The sequence below is a fragment of the Myotis davidii genome, unplaced genomic scaffold, assembly GCF_000327345.1.
Source record: "Myotis davidii unplaced genomic scaffold, ASM32734v1 scaffold362, whole genome shotgun sequence".
Lineage (NCBI taxonomy): Eukaryota > Metazoa > Chordata > Mammalia > Chiroptera > Vespertilionidae > Myotis > Myotis davidii.
This window is the reverse complement of record NW_006297152.1, coordinates 1426167-1452006: the sequence shown is the minus strand read 5'-3', so window position 1 is coordinate 1452006 and position 25840 is coordinate 1426167. Positions and strand designations below refer to the sequence as shown.

The 25840-nt window shown below is 44.5% G+C and overlaps 1 protein-coding gene across 4 annotated transcripts in view; it reads left to right on the top strand.

Moving 5' to 3' along the window:
* PTPN14 (protein tyrosine phosphatase, non-receptor type 14) overlaps positions 1-25840 on the top strand; it is a 131408-nt gene that overhangs the window by 67835 nt on the left and 37733 nt on the right. For all 4 annotated transcript variants that reach the window (XM_006772930.2, XM_006772931.2, XM_015569944.1 and 1 more), the window contains 2 exons: positions 21550-21647; positions 25227-25294. In XM_006772930.2, the coding sequence (XP_006772993.1) occupies positions 21550-21647; positions 25227-25294 (166 nt within the window). The remainder of the gene's footprint in view (positions 1-21549; positions 21648-25226; positions 25295-25840) is intronic.

The window sequence follows — 25840 nt, the reverse complement described above, 5'->3', positions numbered from 1 at the left end:
GTGCCCTGCGCCCGGCTGAATGGTCTGCTGTGGCCCTCTTGAAATTCTTAATAATTTTTGCACAACAGACCCTACATTCTCATTTTTCACTGGACTCTCCAAGCATCTCTGCTTGTGTTGTTGTTGCCTTGTGAGTTGCTGTCAGCTGGGTGGATCTGATGGGTGCGATCAAAGAGACTAAATACGAAAAGCCTGCAGGGGAACCAAAGGGAAATTTTCCCTACCTATGCAAATACGGAAGTAGATACGTGGCCCTGGTAACCATTTTCGCCCCTGGACCTGACTCACTGGAACATCCTACAGAGTCTGGGGAGCTGTTACCAAATCAATATAACTTCCTGTAGGGAAGCCGATTGACTCGCTTTCTCAATCCTCCACTAGGATTTCCCCACGTCTTACTGCGAAGAAGAGGACCGCGCAGAGTGTATACCTGTCTTAATTAAGCCAAGAGCACGCCTGAGTGCCAGGCCTGCTTCATGGTGCAGGTCTTCCAAATGCACGGAGCTGCTGCTTTTCTCCCTCCTGCCCCCACCCCCACCCCCCAGGAAAAAGCTACAGTTTGCAAAATATGCAGGGAGGTAGGGAGTTGTGTCGGCAACCCACTGCACTAGAGCAGTGAGGTCTAGACCAATAAAGTGAAGTTAACCTTTAAACCTAACCTGGGTGTTGCTTTGGTATTCGTTCCCTTTAGGGGAGAGAAAACAAAGAGTGAAATAAATCAGCATCCTGTAGTACTTACTACCAGTTGACATTATACTTCAGGTGCCCGGTCAATGAAGGGAAAAATCAGAATTTCACAAGGGAATCATGCATCAGGGGCATCGTTTATGTTTCAGAGGGCGCTTTCACGGAATGTTTGGGTTTTCCATGCATCTGACATTTGATTTTCACCCTTTATAAAGCAAAATATACTTCTGTTTTAATAAGTAAAGCAACGTTTTTTTTTAAAAAAATTAGGTTAAGTAGTACTTCCGAAAACACTGTTGCCTTTAAAGTGTTAAAATGATCTCATTTCTAACCAGGTGAGAAATGAGTGTGTGTTTACTAGTGTGTGTTTACTAGTATTTGATGATCTATTCTGAACTTCTCAAAAGCAGATAAAAATCATGTGTTGCTGTTGAGCCATTCTGAAAAATAACCATTTCTTAAGCCAGGGTATTAATTTTATCCACGTGTATTCCTTGATTTACAAAGGTACATTCATTTGTTCATTCACTCAATCATTAATTCCGAATGATTCAGCATTCGACCCATGGAATGATAAAGATTTGTAGCAGAGCATGGATTAAAAATGTAGATGATTCTGTGTACGCAAACGCTGAGTGGAACGTGGAGATCCCGCACAGCCGTGTTTACCTTCAGCCGAGGGAAGGGGAGGGGGGGAAACACACAGGAGCTGTTTTGTCATGTCAGAGCACGCCAGCTGTGCTTTCTGATTTTTTAAAAGACACCCACTTCCTTATAAGGGATTCTTAGAATTTGGAGGGGTGTCATTATAATGGGTGGGATTGGGAATGGCGTGTTAATTTCAATAATGGATTTAAAAAAAAAAACCCCACCGCACCTTGCGGGGAGAGGAGGCACAGGGCGTAGATGTTGTAGAATTCTTTGCTCCCCGTTGTTCCTAGAATCTCAGTGCTGGGACCTTGAATCGGAGTGACGTGGGTGGGGATGGAGGAGGACATGGACAGATGTGCTGCGTATTCCCACGTTAAATTGGTCCATAGTGCTGGAGTGGCAGCAGGAGCTGGAATGCACAGGATCCTTTTTCTGTGCGTTCTGGTGTGGCTGTTGTCTGACCAATAAGAGACCTAACGCTCCCCAGCCTGAGGATATTATGATTCTCTGTGGTTCTGTGGAAGAACTACATTCCATCACCGGGCGCAGTGTAGTAATAGTGATGATGGTAGCGGCCGGCATTTCTGTGTAGCTGCTGCACTACGTGTCCTCACTGATGTTCAGTCCTCACTGGGACCCTAGGGAAACAGGGTGGGCGCTATTTTTATTCTCTTAAAAAAGGATTGTTTTTGCCCAACTGGTGTGGCTTAGTGGTTGAGTATAGGCCCATGAAACAGGAGGTCGTGGTTCAGTTCTAGGTCAGGGCACATGCCCGGGTTTGGGGCTCGATCCCTAGAAGGGGGTGTGCAGGAGGCAGCCAATCAATGATTCTCTCTCACCATTGATGTTTGTATCTCTCTCCCTTTCCTTTTCTCTCTGAAGTCAGTAAAAATAGTTTTAGAAAAGGATTGTTTTTTAAAAAAAGTTACTCACAAGTAGAGGTTTCCTCTATTAAATAAATGGAATCTTTTATATTACGTTGCCAGAGAAAAACATCCCCTTGTGCCCCCTCTAGCAAGTTTAGATTCTGTTGAAGTGCAGAGAATTTCAGAGGACTAGAGTACCTACCTGTAAAGTCAGAGATTATAAACTGGTCCCATGAGGGCTGATTCTGGTCTGTAGGACCATTTTCAAAGACTTGAATTTGGATGCTTCACAGAGAGACATATAGTGACTAGTTTGCCCCACATCCCCAACGCCCTACAGTGACGCAGTCAGCAGCATTTACTCCTTCCTGAGAGTGCATGGCCCTGCGGGCATTTAGGTGGTGACCTCGGACACCAGCACACATAATTCGAAGTGCTTCTCAGCCCTGGATCAACCTATCCCTCATTGGCTCAATTAGATTGATGCCCTCAGAGTCCAGCTGGCTTCACACAGCCGCCCACAAAGACTGTAGATGGTACAACTGGATGTATCATTTCCCTTAGTCCGTTGGAAAACTTTGCTTCTATGTGAAATCATTCCAGAGTGCCCAACGACACACCCCTGTCCTTTATGTGGCAGAGATGTGGCTCAGGGTTTTCAGATTTCCTCTTGATTTATGTCAATATCTGCATCATCTCTGATTACCTATGAAAAGTTCCATCCACCAGAGAGGTACCATATGTCCTGTAGGGGAAAAAACACACAAAACAACAACCCAAAAAACAAACAAACAAAAAATCACCATCTTCAACAACACAGCCTATTTGAGAAAGTACAGTTTGCTGTCTATCAGGACAGATTAAGGTTTACTTTCAGTTTTTCTATGTGGACGTGGAACACCACAGATTACAAAGGCCAGTTGCTTTTTACAAAAATATATATTTTTATTGATTTCAGAGAGGAAGGAAGAGGGAGCGAGAGATAGAAACATCCATGATGAGAGAGAATCATGGATCGGCTGCCTCCTATAAGTCCCCCACTGGGGACTGAGCCCACAGCCCAGGCATGTGCCCCTGACCGGAACCGAACCTGGGACCTTTCAGTTCGCAGGCCGACACTCTATCCATTGAGCTGAACCACCTAGGGCTAGTTGCTTTATTTTATAGAGGAAGAGACGGAGAACCAGGGAGATAAAGGAATATTGAATGGGACTGGAATGGTTGGTTTTAAGTGAACCAAGCCTGTGACATGGGAAAACCCATAGATACGATTTATTGAAACTTCCCAAAAGCCTGTGCCCACCCTCCCCACCCTTCCCCTGCAACACCAAAGAGACAGGCTGTGGAATTGGAAGAGATGAGTTTTGTCAAAGGGAAGGAAGTAGTTTAGACAGAAGGAACAAAGGGTAGGGGGAAACAGGCGCTTCTTTGAACAGTCTTTAAATAGCGAGCATTATGTGGAGATTGGAACGAAGATGGGTTTTCTTTAACGTTTTTTATCAGTGATCTGCAGCCCTGGGCACAGAGTGAACTGCCAAGCTTTCAGATGACACTAAGCCCTTTAGAAGGGTGGGAAATGGAGACATTGGAAATACACAGTAGGAAGGTGTCAGCAAGTGTCAAGTTACCAGGTGTGACTATGGAATAATGGTGTAGTTCGTGAGAGTAGAGGAGGAGGAGTCATAGAGGGGACCTGTTGCAGCAGGTTCTAGCCGCACTCTCTCTCTCAAGGTCAGCCTGTCACTCTTGTGCCCGCAGCTGGGGGAGAGCGAGTAGAGGTTTCGCCAGCATAAACGTGTGTCAACGCTTTTCAGAGTCCAGTTCAGCAAATTTCACGTCAAGTTTAGCTAAAAGGCAAGTCAGACACTTCATGCTTTAATAGAAGATCATGGAGATGATACAATGTTGGAAACATGTTTTTTGGCCAGGACATATGTTTGAAAGAAGGTAGAAGACGTTTACGATGCTAACTAAAGAGAGAAACCCATAGGTGTCTGAGGGAAACTCGGAAAGGTCAGTCGTTTGGATCCTTGAAATCAATGACCAACTGTGAAAAGATGGGTACTGATGGAAACATTTGAATTCGAGTTATGTAGTATCTGCTGGACTGTGTTGTCTATTGTGAATGATGGATGGAGCCAGCAAAGAACTGGTATTCAGCCTAATTGTCAAGGAAAATAACAGCTAGGAATAAAATGTAGTTCAAAACCAAGACTCTGCTATGGTAGGAGCACAGACCTGAAGTGAGAAGACCTGTGTCTTAGTATTTGTTTCTTGGTCAGGCTCTGTAGACTCCCCAAACTCATCATTTGTGTGATAGTCACTCAGGAGAAAATACCAGCATGGCTACTAATGAGGATTAATTCGGAAAGCACCTATCATAGTAGGTGATCAAGTAGTGTTTGTTTTTTAAATACAAAAGACCTATCAGAAGGTCTTGGGGACATTGCTGCATTCCTTAGGAAGCTGTGCAGGTAGGTGGGCGTCACCTGGTAGAAGAATCACTCCTGGTTGTCACTAACTGAAAACGTCCCCTGGAAGAGCATTCTGGGAAATAGTTTGGTCTAGCTAAGTGGAGACATTACAGGGCCCCCAAGGGGCTTAGTGCATCACTGGTGATTAGCAGAACCCAAATCACTGTAAACCCTATTTCAGGAGGAACTCTGTTGAGTACAGATTTGGTGTTTGCCTTCCTCAGATATCAAAATCACCCTCAAAAGACAAAGGACTTGATGATGTTGAGGATGACTTCAGATTTGTCCCTTTCTCTCTCAGGCACTTCCCAAAGATGGTATTGCAAAACGAACTAAAGCCAAAAAAATTGAGTTGCCAAAATTATGGTAATCATAACCATGTATTCCCTAAGGAGGTTCCCTGGCCTCATCCCAGTCCCATACAAGGGGGCAGATCCAGACCCGAGGACCCGGGCCGGTCTGCTTACTGCTGAGGTTATCAGGTGAGAGCGAGGAAACTGGATAAGGCAGGCCTGGCCACCAGCTTCCCAGATGGTCAGAGCAGCTGTTCAGGGTCTGGAGGCCAGGCGAGCTGCAGCAGGAGCGGCCAGGCTGACCTGATGCTAATCTTGCAGAACTTGTAACTTGAAGAGGATGCCTTCTGAGGAAGGCAAACAGATTCCAGGGAAAGATGATCTAAGGAGATGATGGACTCTTGGTAAGCGAGGATTGTGAAAGAAAAAACGACTGAGATGCTGGGGGCCTTTGATTCTTTAGGTGTGGTCTTTACTCTGCCTGTATCAGAATTGCCCGTGGCATTCTTTAAAAATGCCGTTTCTGGTACTGACTTCCAGAATCAAATCTGGCTTTAATCAGTCCTACAGGTGATTTGTACACTTACCTTTGGTTCAGTGGAATGCAACTGTATCCTGATGTTCTTTCAGTTGCAGCTGGTGTTTGATGTTAGGAAATAGATGTTAGAGACTCTTAGGATGGATTTCGAGGAACTGGGAAGGAATGAAAGAATTGCAAAGTAAGTAAAATAGATATTCAATGGGAGTAGTGGTGATGGGGTGAACTAAATGGACTAACCCAAGGTTCTGCAAAGATATTGGTTGGGTTGTGTTACCTCAATTTCAGAATATAATATTTAAGCCTTTCAGTGACACTTTAATAATGCATAACAGGTTATGCATAATATAATGTATGTTTACATGCATATATAAACACAAGGGTATATGTTTATTGTATAAGAATTTAGCATCATGTGCATCTTTTAAAAAAAAGTCATAGCAGCTGTTTTAGGACCCTAAAATCTTAAACGAGACCTCGCTAGTCCTCAGGCTTTGAAATTTTAGATTTAATTTTAATTCTAAAACATGAGAATTTTTCATAACTGAGAATTACTGGATTCCATTCTCTGATTTGTCCATTTCTACTGCGTTTAGGTAAAGGTAAGATGAAACAAAGGTAAATTGAGAAAAATAAAATTTTAGCCAAGTAAAATTCTAAAATTGTGAAAACATTAAGATTTCTTTTTATGATCAGTTTTCTTAAATAAAAACATCGTTTTTATACTGTTTAATAGAATCCTTGATTCCAACTACCAACCAGAAGCGCAATATATTTGTGAAAAATTGAAAGATAGACAGGGTCATTTCTGGATAGCAGCTATCTTAATTTTCCAAACAAACTGCTGTGACTACCTTCTTACTATAGATTGAGAGATTTTTGTGTTTGAGATGCATGCGCACGCACGTGCCCATAATTTAATGTGCTCCCTCTTGTTATGAGTATGAAAGCATTATCCTGAGAGCTAATGCTCTGATAATTTTTCACAAAAAATATTCCGCTCTTATTTTTAAAAACTTGGCTTGGAAGTAGTTTATCCACAGGAAGTTGGAAAATACCAGATATAGGAAGGCTGTATTCTTTACACCTGGTTGATTTTAAAAAGGGCATCTGAAATTATTTAGCTGTTATACCCTAAAGTAGGCATTTTTCCTTTCTGATTTAACATGATTATTTTCTAGTTGGTAACATTGTATAATTATAACTGCAGTCCAATTATAAATCCATTTAGAGCTTTGATGATCTGGAGGAGAATGAGAGAACTGAATGCGGGAGTCATCCTGTGATACTTGGATTTTACCTAAAAACACACAGACACACAGACACACGAAACATTTTACCCTTGACCCAATGTGTAAGTAATTGGGTTAGAGAGCGTTAAAATAAGTGAGAGAATCAATCTAACTTTTGGTCGTGGAGAATTAAATATATATGTGTATTTAATTGTCTAGAGCAGTGATGGCGGACCTTTTGAGCTCGGCGTGTCAGCATTTTGAAAAACCCTAACTTAACTCTGGTGCCGTGTCACATATAGAAATTTTTTGGTATTTGCAACCATAGTAAAACAAAGATTTATATTTTTGATATTTATTTTATATATTTAAGTGTCATTTAACAAAGAAAAATCAACCCCCAAAAATAGGTTCGCCATCACTGCTCTAGAGTCATGTTTGCTAATCTTGTGAAGATTAGCTAACCATAGGCTCATTTGAGCACTGGGAAGATTCTCCTCTTGGGTTTTTGTTTAAGAAACACAGACCTTTGTAATGGTAAAGGGCATTACAATTCATTAACTCCAATGTCTCTTAAAAGAAACCAGTTTGATCAGAGCTTGAGCTGTGTCTTTGCAGACCACCACGTGTCTGCATCTGGCGTGTGTCCCATACTCACATCCTCCACTTAACACACTCCAGCCACCACTTCACCCCTCCCCCTTCACTGTTGCATAATATTCCACCACAGGAATTTACTAGTTTCCCCATTCTATTGTTGAAGGTCATTGGATTGCTTCCATTTTGGAACTGTTATGAACTGTGCTGCTGTTTCCATTTCTAGTGCATTATTAAGGACATTCTAGTATATATCCTGTGGACATTCTTGCACATGGCTTTGACGAGTGTACTCAGTTCTGCTGAGTATGTTTTACCCAACAGTGCTCCAAAAATTTTATTACTCCCAGAAAAATAAAAAGCAGATTTTAAGGCTGAAACACCTTAGGTACTTGATCTTGGTTTCGTTGCTCCGTATATTGAATTCATTATTCACATTTGAGGCCCTGAGGAGATATCCGTAAACACAAAAGCAAGCACTTACTCAGTTGGGATTATTGATCTTTCTTTATTAATAATATTGATGATTACTAACATTTATTGAGTATTTTATGGCAGGGCTTAATTCTAAGCTCTTTCTGTGTGTTAGGCTATTTAGTGCTTACAACAGCTCTTAGAAAAACTCATTATTTCCTTGATTTTACAGAATAGGAAACAGACACAGTCGTTGAGTAACTTGCCCAAGATCACCCTATGAGGGACAGAGCTGTGATAGAAACTTACACAGTGTGGCTGCAGCATCCGCACACATTGAGCACTCTGCAGCACCCCTTGCCATTCAAATCCATTCCAGCCGACTCCGCCCCTGCTTTCTGCTCTCTTACCTCCAGCCTGAAACACAGTGGCCTGGTGGAGAGCAGAGGCTTTGGGTCAGACAGACTCGGATTTGAATTCTAGCTCCACCACTTGCTCTCTGCGTGTCCTTGGATGAGTTATTTATCCTCCCTAAGACTCAGTTTCTTCATGATCAGAAAGATCTTCTGAGGATTAAACTGGTTAGTAAATGGAAAGGCATGCTTTACAGTGCCTGGCACTATTATTATCTGGCCTCATGACTTGTATCTCTACTATCCATCTGTTTATTAGGGTGTACGTACCAACTCTCAGCGTCTTTCTTAAGGGTTGTTGCTTCATCATTGTCCTTTTATCAAAAATGGTTAATGGCTTCCCATTGCCTAGCAGGCAAAGACCAACATGCAGAGGCATTGGCAGTATTGCAAGGCTCTGTCCTCCTTAGGGCCTTCTACTTCCTTCCACAAACCCTTCCTACTTGTCTGACTGGTCGTATGCTTTGTAGCTTGGCACCTGGGTGTCTTGGCCCTCCCTCTGTTCCTTGCAGTTCTTGAAGCATCTCCCTCTTCCTTTCTCCCCTCTGCCTTGAAGACTCACTTCTGGGCCTTCATTCAACACAGTATTTCCTAAGTATAAGGCACATTGTAAAATGCAGAGAGGATAAGATGTCACTCCTGTCCTGAATGGGATTTCCAGTCTATTAGGGAAGAGTAGATGGTCCCCTACAAATATCTGAACCTCAGGCTACACTGGCTTCCTTGACATTCTCCACCACCCCACCACATGCTTTCCTGTCGGCCCGTCTGTCTGCTGAAGTAGTACATTCTTTCCCCAAATACCCACATGGCCAGCTCCTCACTTCCTTCAGGTCTCCCCTCAGAGTTCACTTTGTCAGAGACCCTGCTTGACCACCTCCCACTTCACTACTCTCCATACATCTTTGTAATTTTATCTCAGTAAACTTACTTATGGGCTTAATCATTGCTTGGCATCCCCACTGGAAGGTAAATTCCTTGGATGAGAACAGGGCCTGGGATTTTTAGTTCACTGCTATATCCCGGGTGCTGAGAACAACTCCTGGCGGGTAGCAGGTGCTCATTAAGTTCTGTTGAACAGATGGATGAATCATTGAATGTATTTACTAGTATATTTCTCATATTTTACCAGCACTTTGGGTCTAAGTTGGTTTAGTTTGTAAGAAGTTAAGAAATCATCACAGTAATAGAACTTGACAGGTTTTGTAATGATTTCTAACCAATAGATTTTGTGCTGGTTTCATGAACGTATTAGGCTATGGGAGGCCATATATTTTCTGCAGTCATCATTTTAAGGAGAAGCCTACTGAGCTTTTTGTTTAAGGGGGGATTTTTCTGGGGGAATCATGGCCTCTGAGTATGGCCTTATGCCCGGCACAATCACTGACTGTCCGGAACTGGTGTCCTCTCTTGGTTTCATGCCTCCGAGTTCTTGGTTCCTAAGCAGGCATGTGATGTGTTCCTATTCTAACGAAATCTTTTTAAATTCTTAAACATAAAATAAAAGGAAAAATGTGTTTATAGCAGCCTTTTCCATACAATGGAGGTAATGAGGGATTTTCTCTGATGTGGGAATTACAGTTCTCTGCTTGACAGTTCTGTCTTCCTTGTCCCCATGCCTACACAGTGGGCTTCTTTCTACCTGTGTGTACTCAGTTGTCATTTTGGGTCTTCATTTTCCTCTCTAGGAAGTTGCGCTTTCTACCTTAAAGTTTATTGTGGGTTGTGGGTTGTAAAGGACTGCCTCGCAGAGACTGGGGCATTTAGGTAAGTACAACTTTATAAAAGAAGGAACGACATCTAAAATTATTTCAAATTGTACTCAACAAGAGAGGAGGCTCAAGTCCTTTCATCCCACAGCCCCTGAAGGGCTTTGAAAGGAGGAATTGTAGAGACATTTTCCAGGCCTGAGACTGTCAAGCACAATTTTGGCAGAAATCTCAGCCTAGGAAGACGCTGGATTCTTGGGCCGTGAGATGTTTGCTGGTTTGGGATTTTATCTTTGGCAGTTGTGTCTCCAACTGCTTTTGAAGATTTTGCAGAAGGAAAGTATTCATTTCCAGCAGTAAAAATTCAGAAAGTGGTTAGCGGATTCATGTTGGAATGTGTTTACAACCTTCTGTAGTTCTTTTCTTCCTTCCAATGTTTCCTTTGAGATGTATGTTCCCGACTTATAGAAACTGCAGACAGTGCCAGTTCGCTGCACAGGCACATGTTGTCATGAAAGAGCCTTTGACTAAAATCAGAAGACTTGGCAAGTCACCTCGCCTCCCCGAGCCTCCGCTTCCTCGTGGGTAGGTGGGAAATGGTAGTGACTGTCTTAAAGGGTTGTTGCGAATATGAGATGGTGTGAATTATGACCCATGAAAACACTTGGAAAACAACTCCCAAAATGGAAAGCACTGTTATTATTAAAGGTTATTGAATCTTTTGGTTTTTTAACATCTAGAGAAGTTGATATAAAACTTCAATTGTGGAGAATTCAAGTGTGCCAAGCTTTGGCTGGACACGTGTGTGTGTGTTTATTATTTCTTTCAGAGTGCCCTAGAAACAAATTAAAGTTGCTTCCAGCCAGTCTGTCATGAACTGGCTGGACATAAATAAGGCCACATCATAGATGGCTGCCAAGATGTAAGGGGAACGTAACGATGGTCTAATGGAAACGTACAGTGAACACCTCCTGTGTGCTAGAGGTTGAGGGGGAATACAGAACAAAAGAAGCTTTTAAAGTAGCCAAAGAAGCAAAAATAGATCTACATAGTAATACCTAATCAATGCCATGTTAGAGTTAAAAAAAATGCAGTGGAAACACAGAGGATGGAATGAATTATTCCAGTTCGGTGGCTGGAGAAAGACATTTTATTGTGCAGTACCTGGAGTTTATGTGATTTGGGGGATTTTTCTTTTTTTTCTGCTGAGTCCAGAATTGTTCTATGCCAGCTACTTGGGTGGCTAACTTCTAGAAAAGCATTCTTTTTTACCCACTGGGTTTCTCTGAGTCAGTACACGATCATAATGCTGTTTGCGTAGTTACCGAAGCTAAGGCCTTCTACTAGGTCTGTGAATTATTGAACAAAAAGGGGTGGTCCCTGCCCTCAGGATATGCATGGGCTGATAGAAATGGGGAATATGTAGATAGATGGTTGTTCACGTGGGGTACAGAGGTGTCAGAATCCAAAGACAGGATGTACTGAAATCAAAAGATTCTCAGCCCACCACTGTGCACAGAAAAAAATCACAGGCAATGACAGATCATTCCCTTCCAACACTTACCTTAGCCTGCAGGTCCTCACAGCTGGAAGATATCCCCTTGGCCTGGCTCATCACTTGCTTTCTGGCCAGTATAGAATCATAGGTTGTTTCTTGAGTCCAGCAGGCGTGTAAGGGTTGGGTAGACTAGCACATTCCATTTGGAAGAGCTGAAGAAGGCCTCCTGTTTGTGCTGTCCTGCTCTGATGGTAGGAAACTGGCTTGAAGAAGGTAGAATCCTAGTGCCCAGTGGTCTCCCCATTCACCTCCATCTATACTGAGTTTTCTGGTCACCGCCAGTGATCAGATACCCTCCATATCTAGCCACCTGACTTAACCCTTTGAGTGCCAACCAATATCCTAGGAACTATGCTAAAATTGCCAAGGCATTTTTGCTGATTTTACAGCAGTTTAGGAAAAAAATTATGAATCGCAAGTAAATGAAGTTACATATTCAAAAACTTAAGGACACCTTTACTACATTTGTTTTCATCTTTAACATCTTCATAAAATCGTAGTACCTGTAAAAAATTAGGGAGATAAACGCCAGTGGTCAATTTTAAAACTACAAATATTCAGCATCGTAAGTAATCTGCACTTAGGTGCCATCTGTCAATAAAGAGAGAACGCCTAGCATCTAATAGCGACACTGCAGGAGGAGTGCGATAGTGCTCCCAGCACTTTTGGCAAAAGACAGGAGAAGCGGGATTGCCCTCCCCGGCACTCTAGGGGTTAATATAGGCTGGGAACTTCTATTTCTCTCATAGTATCTAAGGATATATTTGATTGCTGACTTTCATTCCATCGTTCATTCGTCAAACATTTGTTAAGCCCATAGTATTTCCTGCTCATTTCTAGGACATGACATCATCAACAGAAGAAGTGGCTTTGTTGTGTGTGTGGTTTTTAAAAAATTTTTTTTTAATTAATTGATTGATTTGAGAGAGAGAAAGAAACACCGATATTTTGTTCCACTTATTTGTGCATTCATTGGCTGATTCTTGTATGTGCCCTGACCAAAAATCAAACTTGCAACGTTGGCGTATCAAGATGACACTAGCCAAATGGGCTACCTGGCCAGGGCAGAAGTGGCTTCTTTTGGCAGTGGTTCACTTGTTTAATTAGGAATTACAAGGAAGGACTCATGCAGGTCCACAGAGATGATCCTCTTGCCTCATACTTGTTGATTTTTATTTATTTTCTCCTTCAGACCGGACATATTGCTAAGAACAGTACTGTTCTTTCATCTGCCAGCTCACCAAAACTTGAACGATGTTATGCAAACATCTTAGCCACGAACCTGGCTCTTTACCAGGAAGACAGATCTTTAGGCAGTTGACTCCCCCAACTTCCAGATGTAGTTTAAGCTCCCTTCCCCACAGTGGAATTGTAGGTAATAGTAAGAACACATGCCGAAACCAGTTTGGCTCGGTGGATAGAGCGTCGGTCTGCGGACTGAAAGGTCCCAGGTTCGATTCCGGTCAAGGGCATGTGCCTGGGTTGCGGGCACATCCCCAGTGGGAGATGTGCAGGAGGCAGCTGATTGATGTTTCTCTCATTGATGTTTCTGACTATCTCTCTCCCTTCCTCTCTGTAAAAAATCAATAAAATATATTTTTTAAAAAAAGAACACATGATGTTCAGGACAGACAGGTATGTGGTTTGAGCTGATGAATCAAGCCATTATTTATTCCGAGTGTAAGGGATCTGGCTCCGTATGGTACCATGGTAATGCAGAGGAATGGCTTTGGCCATGGGGATCCCCACGGAGCCTTGCTCCTTCCTGGTCTGTGCTCCATTTGCCCACCATCAGGGGTTATTTCATGCTATGTTGATCCTTGGCTGTGATTCATCCCCTAGTTATTTCTTTGCTGCTTGGGAGCTCAGAAAGCAGTTTACATAATTCACAGGTAAACAAATGGCCCACACTGAAGGAGTATTTTTTATTCTTTATTTTGGTAAGACCATTTACTTAGAGCAGTTTTAGGTTTACAACAGAATTGAGGGAGAGCTCTAGAGATTTTCCATATTCTCTTCCCCACCCCCAGGTATAGTCTCCCCCCTTATCAACACCACTCACTAGAATTTTCACCAAGGATAACCTATGTTGACACACACAAAGCCCATAGTTCATATTAGGGTTCACTCTTGGTGTTGTATATTCTTAGACAAATGTATGACATATATTTATCATTATACTATCATACAGAGTATTTTCAGTGCCCTAAGTATACCACGTGTGGGCGCGCATGTACAGTGTGGTTGAAACTTCGTGGCCCATGCGCAGAAGTCGGTATTTTGTGGAAGAGCCACACTCAAGGGGCCAAAGAGCCGCATGTGGCTCGTGAGCAGCAGTTTGCCGACCACTGTCCTAGGTCATTGGTTGGTTCTCAACCTTCTGGCCCTTTAAATACAATTCCTCATGTTGGGACCCAACCATAAAATTGTTTTCGTTGCTACTTCATAACTGTAATGTTGCTACTGTTATGAATCGTAATGTAAATATCTGATATGCAGGATGGTCTGAGGCGACCCCTGTGAAAGGGTCATTCGACCACCAAAGGGCTCGCGACCCACAGGTTGAGAACCGCTGTTCTAGGTCCTTGAAGGAGTTTTTTGTTTTAACCCTTTGTCTAAACACAAAGAGCTCCTTGCTTGTTGTGCAATGGGTTACATTTCTGAAACTCTTTCATACTGTACAAATAACATCGAATAATCTTACTGTGAGGTGATGATCTCTCTCCCTTCCTCTATTTGGAAATGATTATTGAGTGTTTATTTGGTGACATAAAATGCTAAGACCCAGTTCCCAGCCTGGGAGGAGGTTATGGTGGAGTGCTGAATTAGGACACGGAACTTTTTCTTAATTGGGGTTATTAGGTGTTTTGTTTTGTTGAGGTAATATTCATGTACCATGCTGCTGGCATGTAGGAGGCCTGGGAGAGGGGTCCTTTGACTGACTGGTGGAGAGGGTTTGGGAAGCGTTACAAAAGGAGATAAATTTCATCTGGGCTTTGAAGGATGAGTAGATGGCCCTGCACATGGAGGAGTTTGGGCAAGCATGAGGCAGAGGAAACACAGAGGAGGCAGGGATGAACATGGTAGCTATTGGGAAGCACAGATATTTATTACAACTCAAGCATGTGGTATAGGGGGAGGCAAGAATTTAGAAAGTAGTTTTGAGTGAGTCGTAAAGACCGTGGGTTGCTGGATCCGGACTCTGAACATTTTCCGGATGAGGGTTATTAGGTGTTTGTTTTGTTGAGGTAATATCCATGGAACATTCACCATTGTGAAGTACACAGTTTGGTGGTTTTTAGTGTATTCACAGAGTTGTTTGTGCAACTAGCACCCATGTCTGTTTTCAGAACCTTAGCAATCATTCCCCACTCCCCCTCCCCCCCCCCCCCCCCCCCCCCCAGCCTGTGGCAAATCTGTGCAGACAGAACGTAGCTTAGTGGTTGCCACAGGCTGGGGGGAGGGGGAGTTCATGTTGTAGCATGTATCAATATCTCATTCTTTTTTATGGCTAGATAATATTTTATTGTATGGCTGGATCAACTTTTGTTCGTAAGTTGGTGGACATTTGGCTAGATTCTCCTTTTTTCTATTATGAACAATGTTACTATTCGTGTACAAGTTTCTGTGTGAACACGTGCTCTCAATTCTCGTGGGTGTATACCTAGGCATGGCATTGCCGGGTCATGTGGTAACTCCATATTTTTAACTTTTTGAGGAGCTGCCAGACTGTTTTTCCAAGTCACTGGAGATTTTGAAGACAGAGCAAAACAGACTTTGATTCTATTCTAATATCATCATCTTTAGGACAGTGTTTCTTTTGAGGCGAAGGTATTTCTGCTTCCGATGCCAGGTTTTCCTAGTTCAGGGGATCACAGCCCACAGCGGTGAAAGCTGTTGGTTCTTTCAAATTCTCTCGGCAGGATGGCTGGGACCCTGCACCCAACTCCACAGGACGGGGCGGAAGGAGGGGAGGTCAGGGCATAGCTATCCCCTCGCCCTTTCTGATATATTGTAGGGAATGAATTTCTCTCTCTCTTTTTTAAGAGAGCCCCTGATTAAACGATAGGCTGTTATTAGGGAGTTTATCGTACTTCTAAACTATACTTGGGTTCCCTGTAATTTGTTATAATTAATGCAAGAGTTCAGGAGCAGCAAGCCAGGATCAGGCTGGGGCACGCTTCTCTCTTTCGCAGCACCTTGCTATCACAGGTCCCTCTCCACCAGTCGTCAAGGCCCGTGTGTGTTTATGTGCATTTAAACAAACACCATCCTTTTAAGGAAAGAATTGCAATCCTTTGACTCACTGAAACGTAAGGAGGCTCAGGGAGAAGCTGGGTGTCTCTGGCAAAATAGGGTATTGATCGGTGCATGTTGAAAACTCGTGTCTCGATGTGTTCGCGTGCATGCACGTGTTTGCCTTTTCCCACAGGCACGTGTATTGGCTGGTGGTGTGAGAAAGGCCAGAAGAAAAAAAAACACCCCAAAACCTTCCCTTTTAAGGTGATCTTTGTCGAGTTACAGTTCTAGCCTTTTTGTTTTCTTCTCTCCCCTGTTGGGTTAGTTCAATGTTTGCAGAGTTGCAGGGGAGGTGGCTTGTCGTTTGCGTGACCAGGCAGTTTTGTATTGCCTGTCAACGTGAACGTTCATTAAATATAAAAGCTTGTAGATAGTGCAACAGCCAGGTACCAACCACCTTATTATACCTGAATAATCACAAACTGGGAATCTGCTCAGGGGCTTTGAGGAGAGAGGACGGAGGGAAGGAGGCGGCCGGGTTTATCTGGTTGCATGCCTGCCTGCGTACTGTTTATCTGCTCCTGGCAGCCAGAGAACAGGGTGGGCCGCCCTGTCCATTATCTGGATTTACAGCCCTGAACACCCTTTGGAATGGCTGGAATGTGCTGTTTCTCTCCTATTGGTACCTCTGTCCATCTACAAGTTGAAATTATGCTCCGTTGCTGTCCTGTGCCCCCAAATCCTAGGACAGCGTGTCCTCAGTCCCCTCTTTTTCTGTCTTTTATATTAAAGAAGCGTGTACATTTCACCCCCCAATTTTCTCCGCCCCAACCCACGCGCGCGCACACTTTCACACACACACACACACACACACACACACACACACACACACAATATATCAACCAGAAAGCAATGCGAGTGTTTGGGTACATACTGCGCTATCCTTGGGGAATCTAGCAATAGCCTCCTGATACTGCTGACTGTAGGAAGTTTTCTAGTGAGGGGCAGGCATTTAAAGTCTGACCCTTTAAGTGCCCTGGCTGGGTAGCTCAGTAGATTAGAGCATCATGCTGATATGCCAAGGTTTTGGGTTCGATCCCCCGTCAGGGTACATATAAGAACTAGCCACGGAATGTATGAATGAGTGGAACAACAAATTTATGTTTCTGTCTCTTCTCGCTCTCTCTCTTATTCTCTCTCCCTCTCTCTCCCTTTCTTTCTCTCTCTCTAAAATCAATCAGTCAATAAAAATAGTCTTATCCTTTTTTTTAATCTTTTATTTTTAAAATATATTTATATTGATTTCAGAGAGGAAGGGAGAGGGAGAGAGAGATAGAAACATCAATGATGAGAGAGAATCATTGATCGGCTGCCTTCTGCACACCCCCCACTGGGGATCGAGCCTGCAACCCGGGCCTGTGCCCTGACCAGGAAGCGAACCACCTCCTGGTTCACAGGTGGACGCTCAACCACTGAACCATGCTGGCCGAGCAGCCTCTCTTTCTAGATAGGAGCCTCCAATCAGAGACCCGGCTCTCTAGATTGTACTTTGTCCTCTATGTGTCTTATAAAGTTGCTAACACGTCGTTAGAATACAAAGCTCAGTCTTTTCCCCCTTCCTCTGCCTCTGAGGGGAGAGTGAAGTAATCCATGGGCCAGCTTATGAAACATGTCCTGTACCGGGCTTTTATAGAACAACTTCTCGTGCCAGTGTTTGCCTCAAAGGCTGTGGCTCAGATGACCTGATGGGGGAGGGAGGGCAGTTTGGTTATTCAAGTCCTTCCTTAGAAGCGTTGGATCATAAAAATCACCAGGAAGTGATGCTTTTATTTATTTTTAATATATATATTTTTTAAATTGCTTTTTAGAGAGAGAGGAAGACAGAGGGATAGAGAGATAGAAACATCAGGGAATTGAACCGGCGACCTCTTGGTTCCTGGGTGGGTGCTCAACCGCTGAGCCCACCCCGGCCGGGCGGTGGTGGTGTTCATATTTCCATGTTTACTTTTGGACTTCAGTGACACCGATGACTTGCCTGCGATGACTGGGATTCAGATGCCACTCTCATCGCCGGGGCGGTTGCCCTGCAGAGAAAGAGCTCCATGCTCTGGTCTGTCTGGCCCCGCCCTAGAGGCTGTGTTACCTTGGGCAAGTCATTCTCCCTCAACACAGTTCCTATCTCTAAAAGCAAAAGGGTTGGGCTTTTTGAAATCCTCCCCTTATTAAACGAGGGAGGCCAGCTCATGCTTCGACAATATATGATGCCCAGACCTCTGTTGTTTTCAAAGACAAAGGCTTGTTCCTTACCCACCTCTGTGTGTGCTGTGCCCACTGCCTTCTTTCCACGGGGCTCAAGCTAACCGAGCGGAAGTCCCTGTCTGGACACTGCAGGTCTCCGGGCGGGGGAAATGGAGATGGAAACGCAGCGCGCTCCCGCAGAAGGCTGGGCTCCGGAGTGGCATGTGTCACTCCCACCCCCATTTCCTGGACCCCAAAGCTAGTCAGAGTGAAGGAGGTAGGCAGGGGTGACCCTCTCAGAGGGAAGGCCCATGGAGAGCTGTAGCAAATATTTGGAACAGTACTCATCACCACCCACCCTCCTGTCTCCACTGCCCTGTGATTGGTGCTCAGGATGTTGGGTCCTTGGCTGGAAGCATGACCAGTATCAGATCTGAAGGCTTTCATATTTTCCTGCCTATTCCCTGTGTGAGGCACTTCCACTGAACGGGACTTGGAAAGAATATTTCGCTCGTGGGAGGGCCGTTTCCCGTATTATTGGGGGTTCGGTGCTCACACAGTCCAAACCTTTCAGGACACCACATGCAATTTCTCAGCCCGAGAAGTATTAACAGACCTGCAAGTAAACCGAGGGTGTGTAAGTACTTAGCTACATTCCTTACGTGCGAATTAAAAAGAGAGACTGCAGATCCCAGCAGTACATCTGCAAACGTTGAGGGCGATGCAAGGGAGTGGAATTTGGAAGCCTTTTGACAGCACTGTCACGTGGACGGAATGCTCTATTGGCTTCACCTGAAGTTTAAAAATTGCCTTTTCAAAATCGTAGGGGGAGGAAGGAACACAGAAAAGACAATTTCTTGATTGGATAGAAATGGTCTGGGTAGATGGGTCTTTGGAGACTGGGTCATAGAAACCGTCTAGTTCCAGTTGTAATGTCAGCACCAGCTGTCGAAGGCTTTTCTGTCTCACCCACAGAAACCTGCGTTCCCTCCAGAAATTAATCTCCTCTTTAGAGTCAGAACAGAACATTAAACTTCGAAAGTAGAAATGTTGCCTTTATTCAACAGCCATCACGGTGTCCCCCAATTCTTAGAGGGAGGGCAGAGTCCTGGCCTCAAACCCCCGCTTGGACCTCAGCAGTCAGATGACTTCCAGGTCGTTCAATAGGAACAAGCTTTCCTTGCGAACTTGAGTTTTAAAGAGGGTCCTTTGGAAAGTTGGCAAATACTGACTTTCCTGGCACGAGGACCAGGTTTTTTTTCTTTTCCCCTCCACCCGGAGCTGTGACAGGGTGGAGTGTACTTCCATGAAATTGCATGTTTCCAAAATAGGATCCGCTCTTATGTTCTACTGCCGTTAGAATGGAGCTGCTGATCAAAAGCAAGCAAAAGCCAAACTCGCTAGAAATGGAATTTCAGCTCATATTCTCTACTTTAGTCTGAATGATTATATTTGATCAAAGTACCTTTTTGAGCAAAAATGTGGCAGGTGGTTTCCAAGGGGGTCCACATTCCATTCTCACTTCTGCAATCTCCTGTCGTGATATCCCCAAGGTCGTGGGGTAATCGCACCGTATCGTGAATGCCGCCCGGCTCCTCTCGTAGTCTGTAGTCGAGGCAACTTCCAGGAAAGGGTGCTGCACTCTTGAGCTCCTCGGCTTTGTACCCCACAACCTCCATCCAACCTACAGGACCAGGAGCGATCATTCACTGTTGCCTGGGATGGGGTGGTTCTGTCACGGAACTTGCTTGTGCATTATAGAAGCGATGGTTGAAGAAGGAATTTGGGGTCAGCAGGATGAGAACACTAGATGTATTGTTTTGCTGGATCCTATGGGTTCATTAGTTGGTGGTCTGTTCCCAGTGGTATCAGCCGATCATTTTCATCTCCGAGGTGAAGCGTAAAAAGGCTCTAGCGATGGCAGATAATGCCAGGATAGCACCTTTTAAAATGTTTTACTTGTTGGTTCTTAAAAATCGAGCCCTTAATAGGGCTCTAGAAGGAGAAAGGTAAGGGGCTTGGCCAGGAGATGATGCGCATCCTCGTCTCAGACCTCTCCAGGATGTGCCCTGGCTTCTAGCCCACATATACATACAGGAAGTGCTTAGGGATATACGTGAGCGGATTTAGATGTGGACTGGATGTAAAAGAGTCCTTCTGAGAGTGGATCCTGTAAAAGGATATGAATATTTTAGCTGAGAGATAGGATGGAAATAGGAAAAATAGATTGTGTTTCTGTTACGTATTTTTTAAAAATACTTTTAAAATTGATTTTTAGAGAGAAAGGGAGAGAGAGAAATATCAATATGAGAGCATGATATGGATCAGACACATCCTGCACATCCCCCCCTTCCCCAGCCCTCCACTGGGGATCAAGCTGCAACCCAGGCACGTGCCCTGGCCAGGAATGGAACTGGCAACCCCTCAGTGCACAGGACAACGCCCAACCAACTGAGCCACACCGGCCAGGGCTATGTGTTGAGTTTGACTAAAAAGGATTTTTAAAGGTGGTTCTTCTGATTTGAGTATAGTTTTTTCCCACCAGAGACAGACATGGTTGTCTTTTTCCTGTCTTTCCTAAGAGGAAAGAAGCAGTAGAGATGACACTGCAGTGGGCGGGCAGCCTGGTTATTCCCTCCAACAGGCATTTGGTCACGATGTAAGGGTATCCATTTCAAGCTGGGCCAGCGATAATTAGCTCTCAATTCGGACTGCCTCTCTCCAAAGGCATTAGGGTTTGGGGTCACTGCAGACTTGCGTTGTGCCAACGTTAAGAGGAAGAGTTATGGTTACCAGGAACAGAAAGGTTGAAAGGTTTGCGAGGAAGTAATGCTGGAGGAGACTGGCTGTTGTGGATGTGACTGTCTTAAGGGTATGGTCGAAAGAAGTGGGGTCCTGGAAAAAAAAAGGTTTGGGGTGAGGAGATTTCTGAGTGTTTGGGTAATTCTGAGAATGCAGTTTTACTGGCGAGGAAACAATACCCGGTACTCGCTGCTGAGAACAGTGGTCTGGTCTGAGGTCTGAGGTTGTGTACGGACACATTCTGTCCGTCTACAGTTGGCTGCTTTGAGGATGTACTTGGGGTTGGGAGGCTCAGTGTTGCATTCGATTCGATTTTTATGAGTCACAGACATGTTGGGCGAGCCTGGCTCCCCAGAGTTTTACCCCGTCCACTCGCAGAATTCCAAATATTTGGCCTCTTTGTGATCCACCCTACCCAAACTTTTGACTTCAAACAAATCGTGTGTTTCCAGAACCTTTTCAGGAAGCACGCTGTGGAATGTGTTCTGGCAGCTGTGTGGCTGCGGGCGCCCAGGTGTGGAAGCGCAGATTTCACTTGCGGTGTCTGTTGTGAGGAACTGGCCCTTATCAGTGGTTCGTGCTGCTGGCCCACAGTGGGCTGGTTTGATGAGAAGGCTCTCGGCCTCAGAATGAACGGGGTGTGGCACCTGCCACATCAAACAAAGATACACAGGCAGGGGTCACTTCCCATCTTTCAGAGTGCTGACCTCTGCTAGCATCACCTGCGTATCTTGCTGGGAACACAGGGTTTGATATCTAGAGGCACCGATGTTACGGGAATATATTCCAAGTGTGTGTGTTTTTTAAGGTGATTTGTTTCTCTGTTCCCATGAACCAGGTATCAGTATTACCTGCAAGTCAAAAAAGACGTGCTGGAGGGGCGATTGCGGTGCACGCTGGAACAGGTGATCCGGCTGGCCGGCTTAGCTGTGCAAGGTAAGAGACGGTGCCGACCGGCGTGTGAAACCCCACGGCCTGTTTGGCTATGATGTCGCCGGCCCCTGGGAGGGAAAAGTGAAATTTACGATCCCTTAGGAATGCTCCCTTTTCATTTCGAGAGTAAGTTAAAGATGCGGAGTGAGTGATTTTTGTGGCAGGATGGTGGCTCTCTCAGGGCTGTAGGCAAATGGCTACTGCTTGTATAATCTCAGTGTTTTTATGGAAGAATAGCAGCTTTCATCCTGCCTTTAATTAAAGCTGCATTTCAGGGTTTGTGGAACATTTTCTCAGAATCATTTCCACTGCCCAATGCGGTCATATTTTGTGGCTCAATGCGATGGCTGTGTGACTTCCACATCCGTTTCAAGTGTGAGAGCTTTAAACGGCATAGTCTAATGTATTCCTTTACAGGTAAAGAGAGACATTGAAAATGCACAGCTGTAATATGAAACTGCAAACGTGTATGGGACTAAATGTATCTTTCGACCTGTCCCACTTAAATTTATCAGAGAGCTATTTTTTTTTATCATCTCTAAGTTGTTACATATATTTTTTACATATGTTTATATAACAGATGTTACATAATTTTTTTTACATGTATTTCTACTCATTACTGAGTAATAGCTTAATTATCTTGAGTCATATTAAACACAAGATACAGCCCTAGCCAGTTTGGCTCATTGGATAGAGTGTTGGGCTGCGGACTGAAAGGTCCCGGGTTCGATTCTGGTCAAGGGCATGTACCTCGGTTGCAGACTCCTCCCGGCCTGGGCCCTGGTTGGGGTGTGTGCAGGAGGCAACCAATCCATGTGTTTCTCCCACATCAATCGAGATTTCTGTCTCTTCCTCTCTCTTCCACCCTCTCTAAAAATCAAGGAAAAATATCCTCAGGGGAGGATTAAAAAAACAACCACCACAAGATAAAGATACAATATTTGGAGAGAAACGTGTTTTCCTTTCAGTCATTAACTTTAAAATCATTTAACGTCCAAATGTAAGCCTGCCCGTCCTTGTGGTGTGGGCTGTTATTTTAGAAGCTGTGAACGGGACTTCCCATCCCAACCTCTGAACTGCAGTTGAATCTTTTGGGCTCTGAAATGTCTACAGAGGCAGCCTTCCCTTGACCTCTTTCCTGTGGGGTGGTAGCAGGTTAGTGGTGTCTGTTGGCTGTACAATTGTTACCCTGTGGATGGAAGGACAGAGGACATGCTGTATCCCATCTCTCCACTTAAAGACCGGAAAAGGAAGGAACAGTGCCCAGAACAGTGTAACAGAACAATCAGTGGCTATAACAGGAAATCACGAAATAATGGAAAAAGACACCCTTCACCGGGAGAAGAGAGAGAAGGTCCAGTATGTGCCTCATCTTCGCATTTGTTCTTTCTCCTTTTAAAAAGCTTTCCTTTCTGTTAATTTTCTCCCCTTTCTTTTCACCTCTCTTACTCTTTAATGTTGTTGTTAATCCTCACCTGAGGATATGTTTCCATTGATTTTTTTAGAGAGGGTGGAAGGGAGGGGGAGAGACAGAGAGAGAGAAACATTGATGTGAGAGAAACACATTGATTGGCTACCTCCCACACATGCCCCAACCAAGGCCGGGCGTCAAGTCTGCAACTGAGGTATGTGCCCTTGACTGGAACCAAACCCAAGACCCTTCAATCCATGGGCTGATGCTCTATCCACTGAGCCAAACCAGCTAGGGCCCCTCCTCTCTCCCTTCAGTCACTGGGCTCATTGCGGGCATCCTGGGTTTGTGAAGGCCCCGGTGATAGCTTTTAGGCTGAAGGAAGTTGGTGAACCTTCTCCTCGGCTCCTCTTCCTTCTGATGAAAGCTGCCCTGGGTGTAATGCTTGTAAATCACTTTCCTGAGAGCTTGCTGGGCAGTTAGAAAGACACATCGGTAGAGATACGTCAGCATGAAATACGATCACTGATGGCCAAACGTGAACACAGGCAGAGCACGTGGTCTTTGCTCTTCCTGGAGGCCTCCCGTGGTTGTAATCAGTTACGTGTCTGGGCAGTGCTTCTCTGTGCCCTCCTTTCCCCCCATTGGCCCCTTCTAGCCTGCCCCTACCCCAGGCCTTCACCACACTGTCTGTGTCCATGGGTTATGCCCATATGCTTGCAAGTTCTGTGGTTGATCTTCCCACTCACCCGCCCCTTCTGGGCAGTGCCTCTCCGCTGGCCTTCTCTGTCTCTTGTTACCTTACAGTGACCTACTCCACTTCTACCTGATGCTAAATCTTTTACGTGAAATTACATTTCATGCTGCTTTGATTATTATTATTTTTTTTTGGAGAGTAAGTGGAATTAGAAGCAAGAGACTTATAGATTTATTCTTTTTTTAAATTTAGAATCATAGGATTATAATTTTATTTTAAATATATATTTTATTGATTTTCTACAGAGAGGAAGGGAGAGGGATAGAGAGCCAGAAACATCGATGAGAGAGAAACATCGATCAGCTGCCTCCTGCACACTCCCCACTGGGGATGTGCCCACAACCAAGGCACATGCCCTTGACCGGAATCGAACCTGGGACCCTTCAGTCCACAGGCCGACGCTCTATCCACTGAGCCAAACCGGCCAGGGCAGGATTCTAATTTTTATTAAAACATGTTTGTTGTTGAAAGTATTACATAGGCCCCTCTTTTCCCCTCATTGACCCCTTCTAGCCACCGCTGCCCCCTCGCCCCAGGCCCTCGCCACACTATTGTCTGTGTCCATGGGTTATGTAGACATGCTTGCAAGTTTTGTGAGCTCTGCCCACCCACCCACCCCTTCTGGGCAGTGCTTCTCCCCTGACCTTCTGTGTGGATCCTGGCGTTCTCGGTCTCTTGTTACCTTGAAGTTACCTGCATCCATTAGTACCTGATGCTAAATCTTTTACATGAAAGAAAACTTCATGCTGCTTTCATTCTGGTTTGGTTTTTTGGGGGGAGAATAAGTGGGACTAGAAGCGAGAGGTTTATAGATCTGTGATACAGGCTCTCTGTGTGCCTTTTGCATGGGCTCAGACATAGCACCGTGAGATGAAAACAGAACAAAACAGAATTTTTGGCATCTTGCAGCCTGTGAAGATGTTTAGTGGGAGGCATCAGGATTTGCAAGGGTGCTTGCCAAGGGTGGTTTACGGTGGGAATTTCCAGCTGCAAATGTGTATGAGGAGCTAGAGATGGGCTTGGCTCTTCAGTTGCCCAAACGAACCCTGCGTTAGAAAGTCCCCTTGGCACATATTCTGACGGGCTGTGTTGATGCATATTTAACTAGAAGATAAATATAGGTTTGGGTGTAAGTTTTAAAATAGCTTAAGAACCACTTTCAAATTTTCCCATTCTTTCTAGAAAATCGCCTAGCAGTGCTCACACGCTGGCATTCCCAGTATTGCTAGGTAAACGTAGCAACAGTATCAAGCACATCTCAGCACCGTTTTGTTTTTGTTTTTTTTTCATAATTGTGCAAAAATAGGATGATGCGGGAAGAATAAATGTGGTGATATGTGCACCCTGTTTTCTTCCATCTTTCATTTCATATTAAAAGTGAAATTATTCCCCCCTCCCCTTCTCTTCTTTTCAGCTGATTTTGGAGACTATAACCAGTTTGATTCTCAAGATTTCCTCAGAGAATATGTGCTATTTCCTATGGTAAGTGTAATGTCCTTTTTTGCAATTAATTTTCTACCTTCTTTGGATGTTTAATTCTTTCCTTTGGGAATCTCATGCTATTTGACACACACACATTTCCTGGGGAGGAGAGTCCATGAATGTATGGAGCACGGACAAGGTTTATAAAACAATGAAAAAGGAAAGATGCGTCTTCCCACCTCCTCAAGGAACTTCTTTGCCCCCTCTCCCCGCCCCCCCCCCACACACACACAGCCACCACCACTCCCTGCCAGTGCCACCACTGCTACTGCCGATGCCATGGCCTCTGCCTTCCTGGACACATGGAACTTATTCCCAAACCAGATTGGTTGTACGTGGGTCCCTCTGCCTGGAATGCTCTGCCGATATTCCTGTGACTTGTCATTCGGGTCTTGATTGAAATACCTCCTCCTTAGACAGGACTTTTTGTCCCTGACCACCTGTGTGATGCACTTCAGCCCCAAGCCGCGTCCTGCTAGATCACCTTTGGTGTGTGTACTTCAGAGATCTCAGTATCTAAATGGCTTCTCCCTCTCCCTCTTCTTC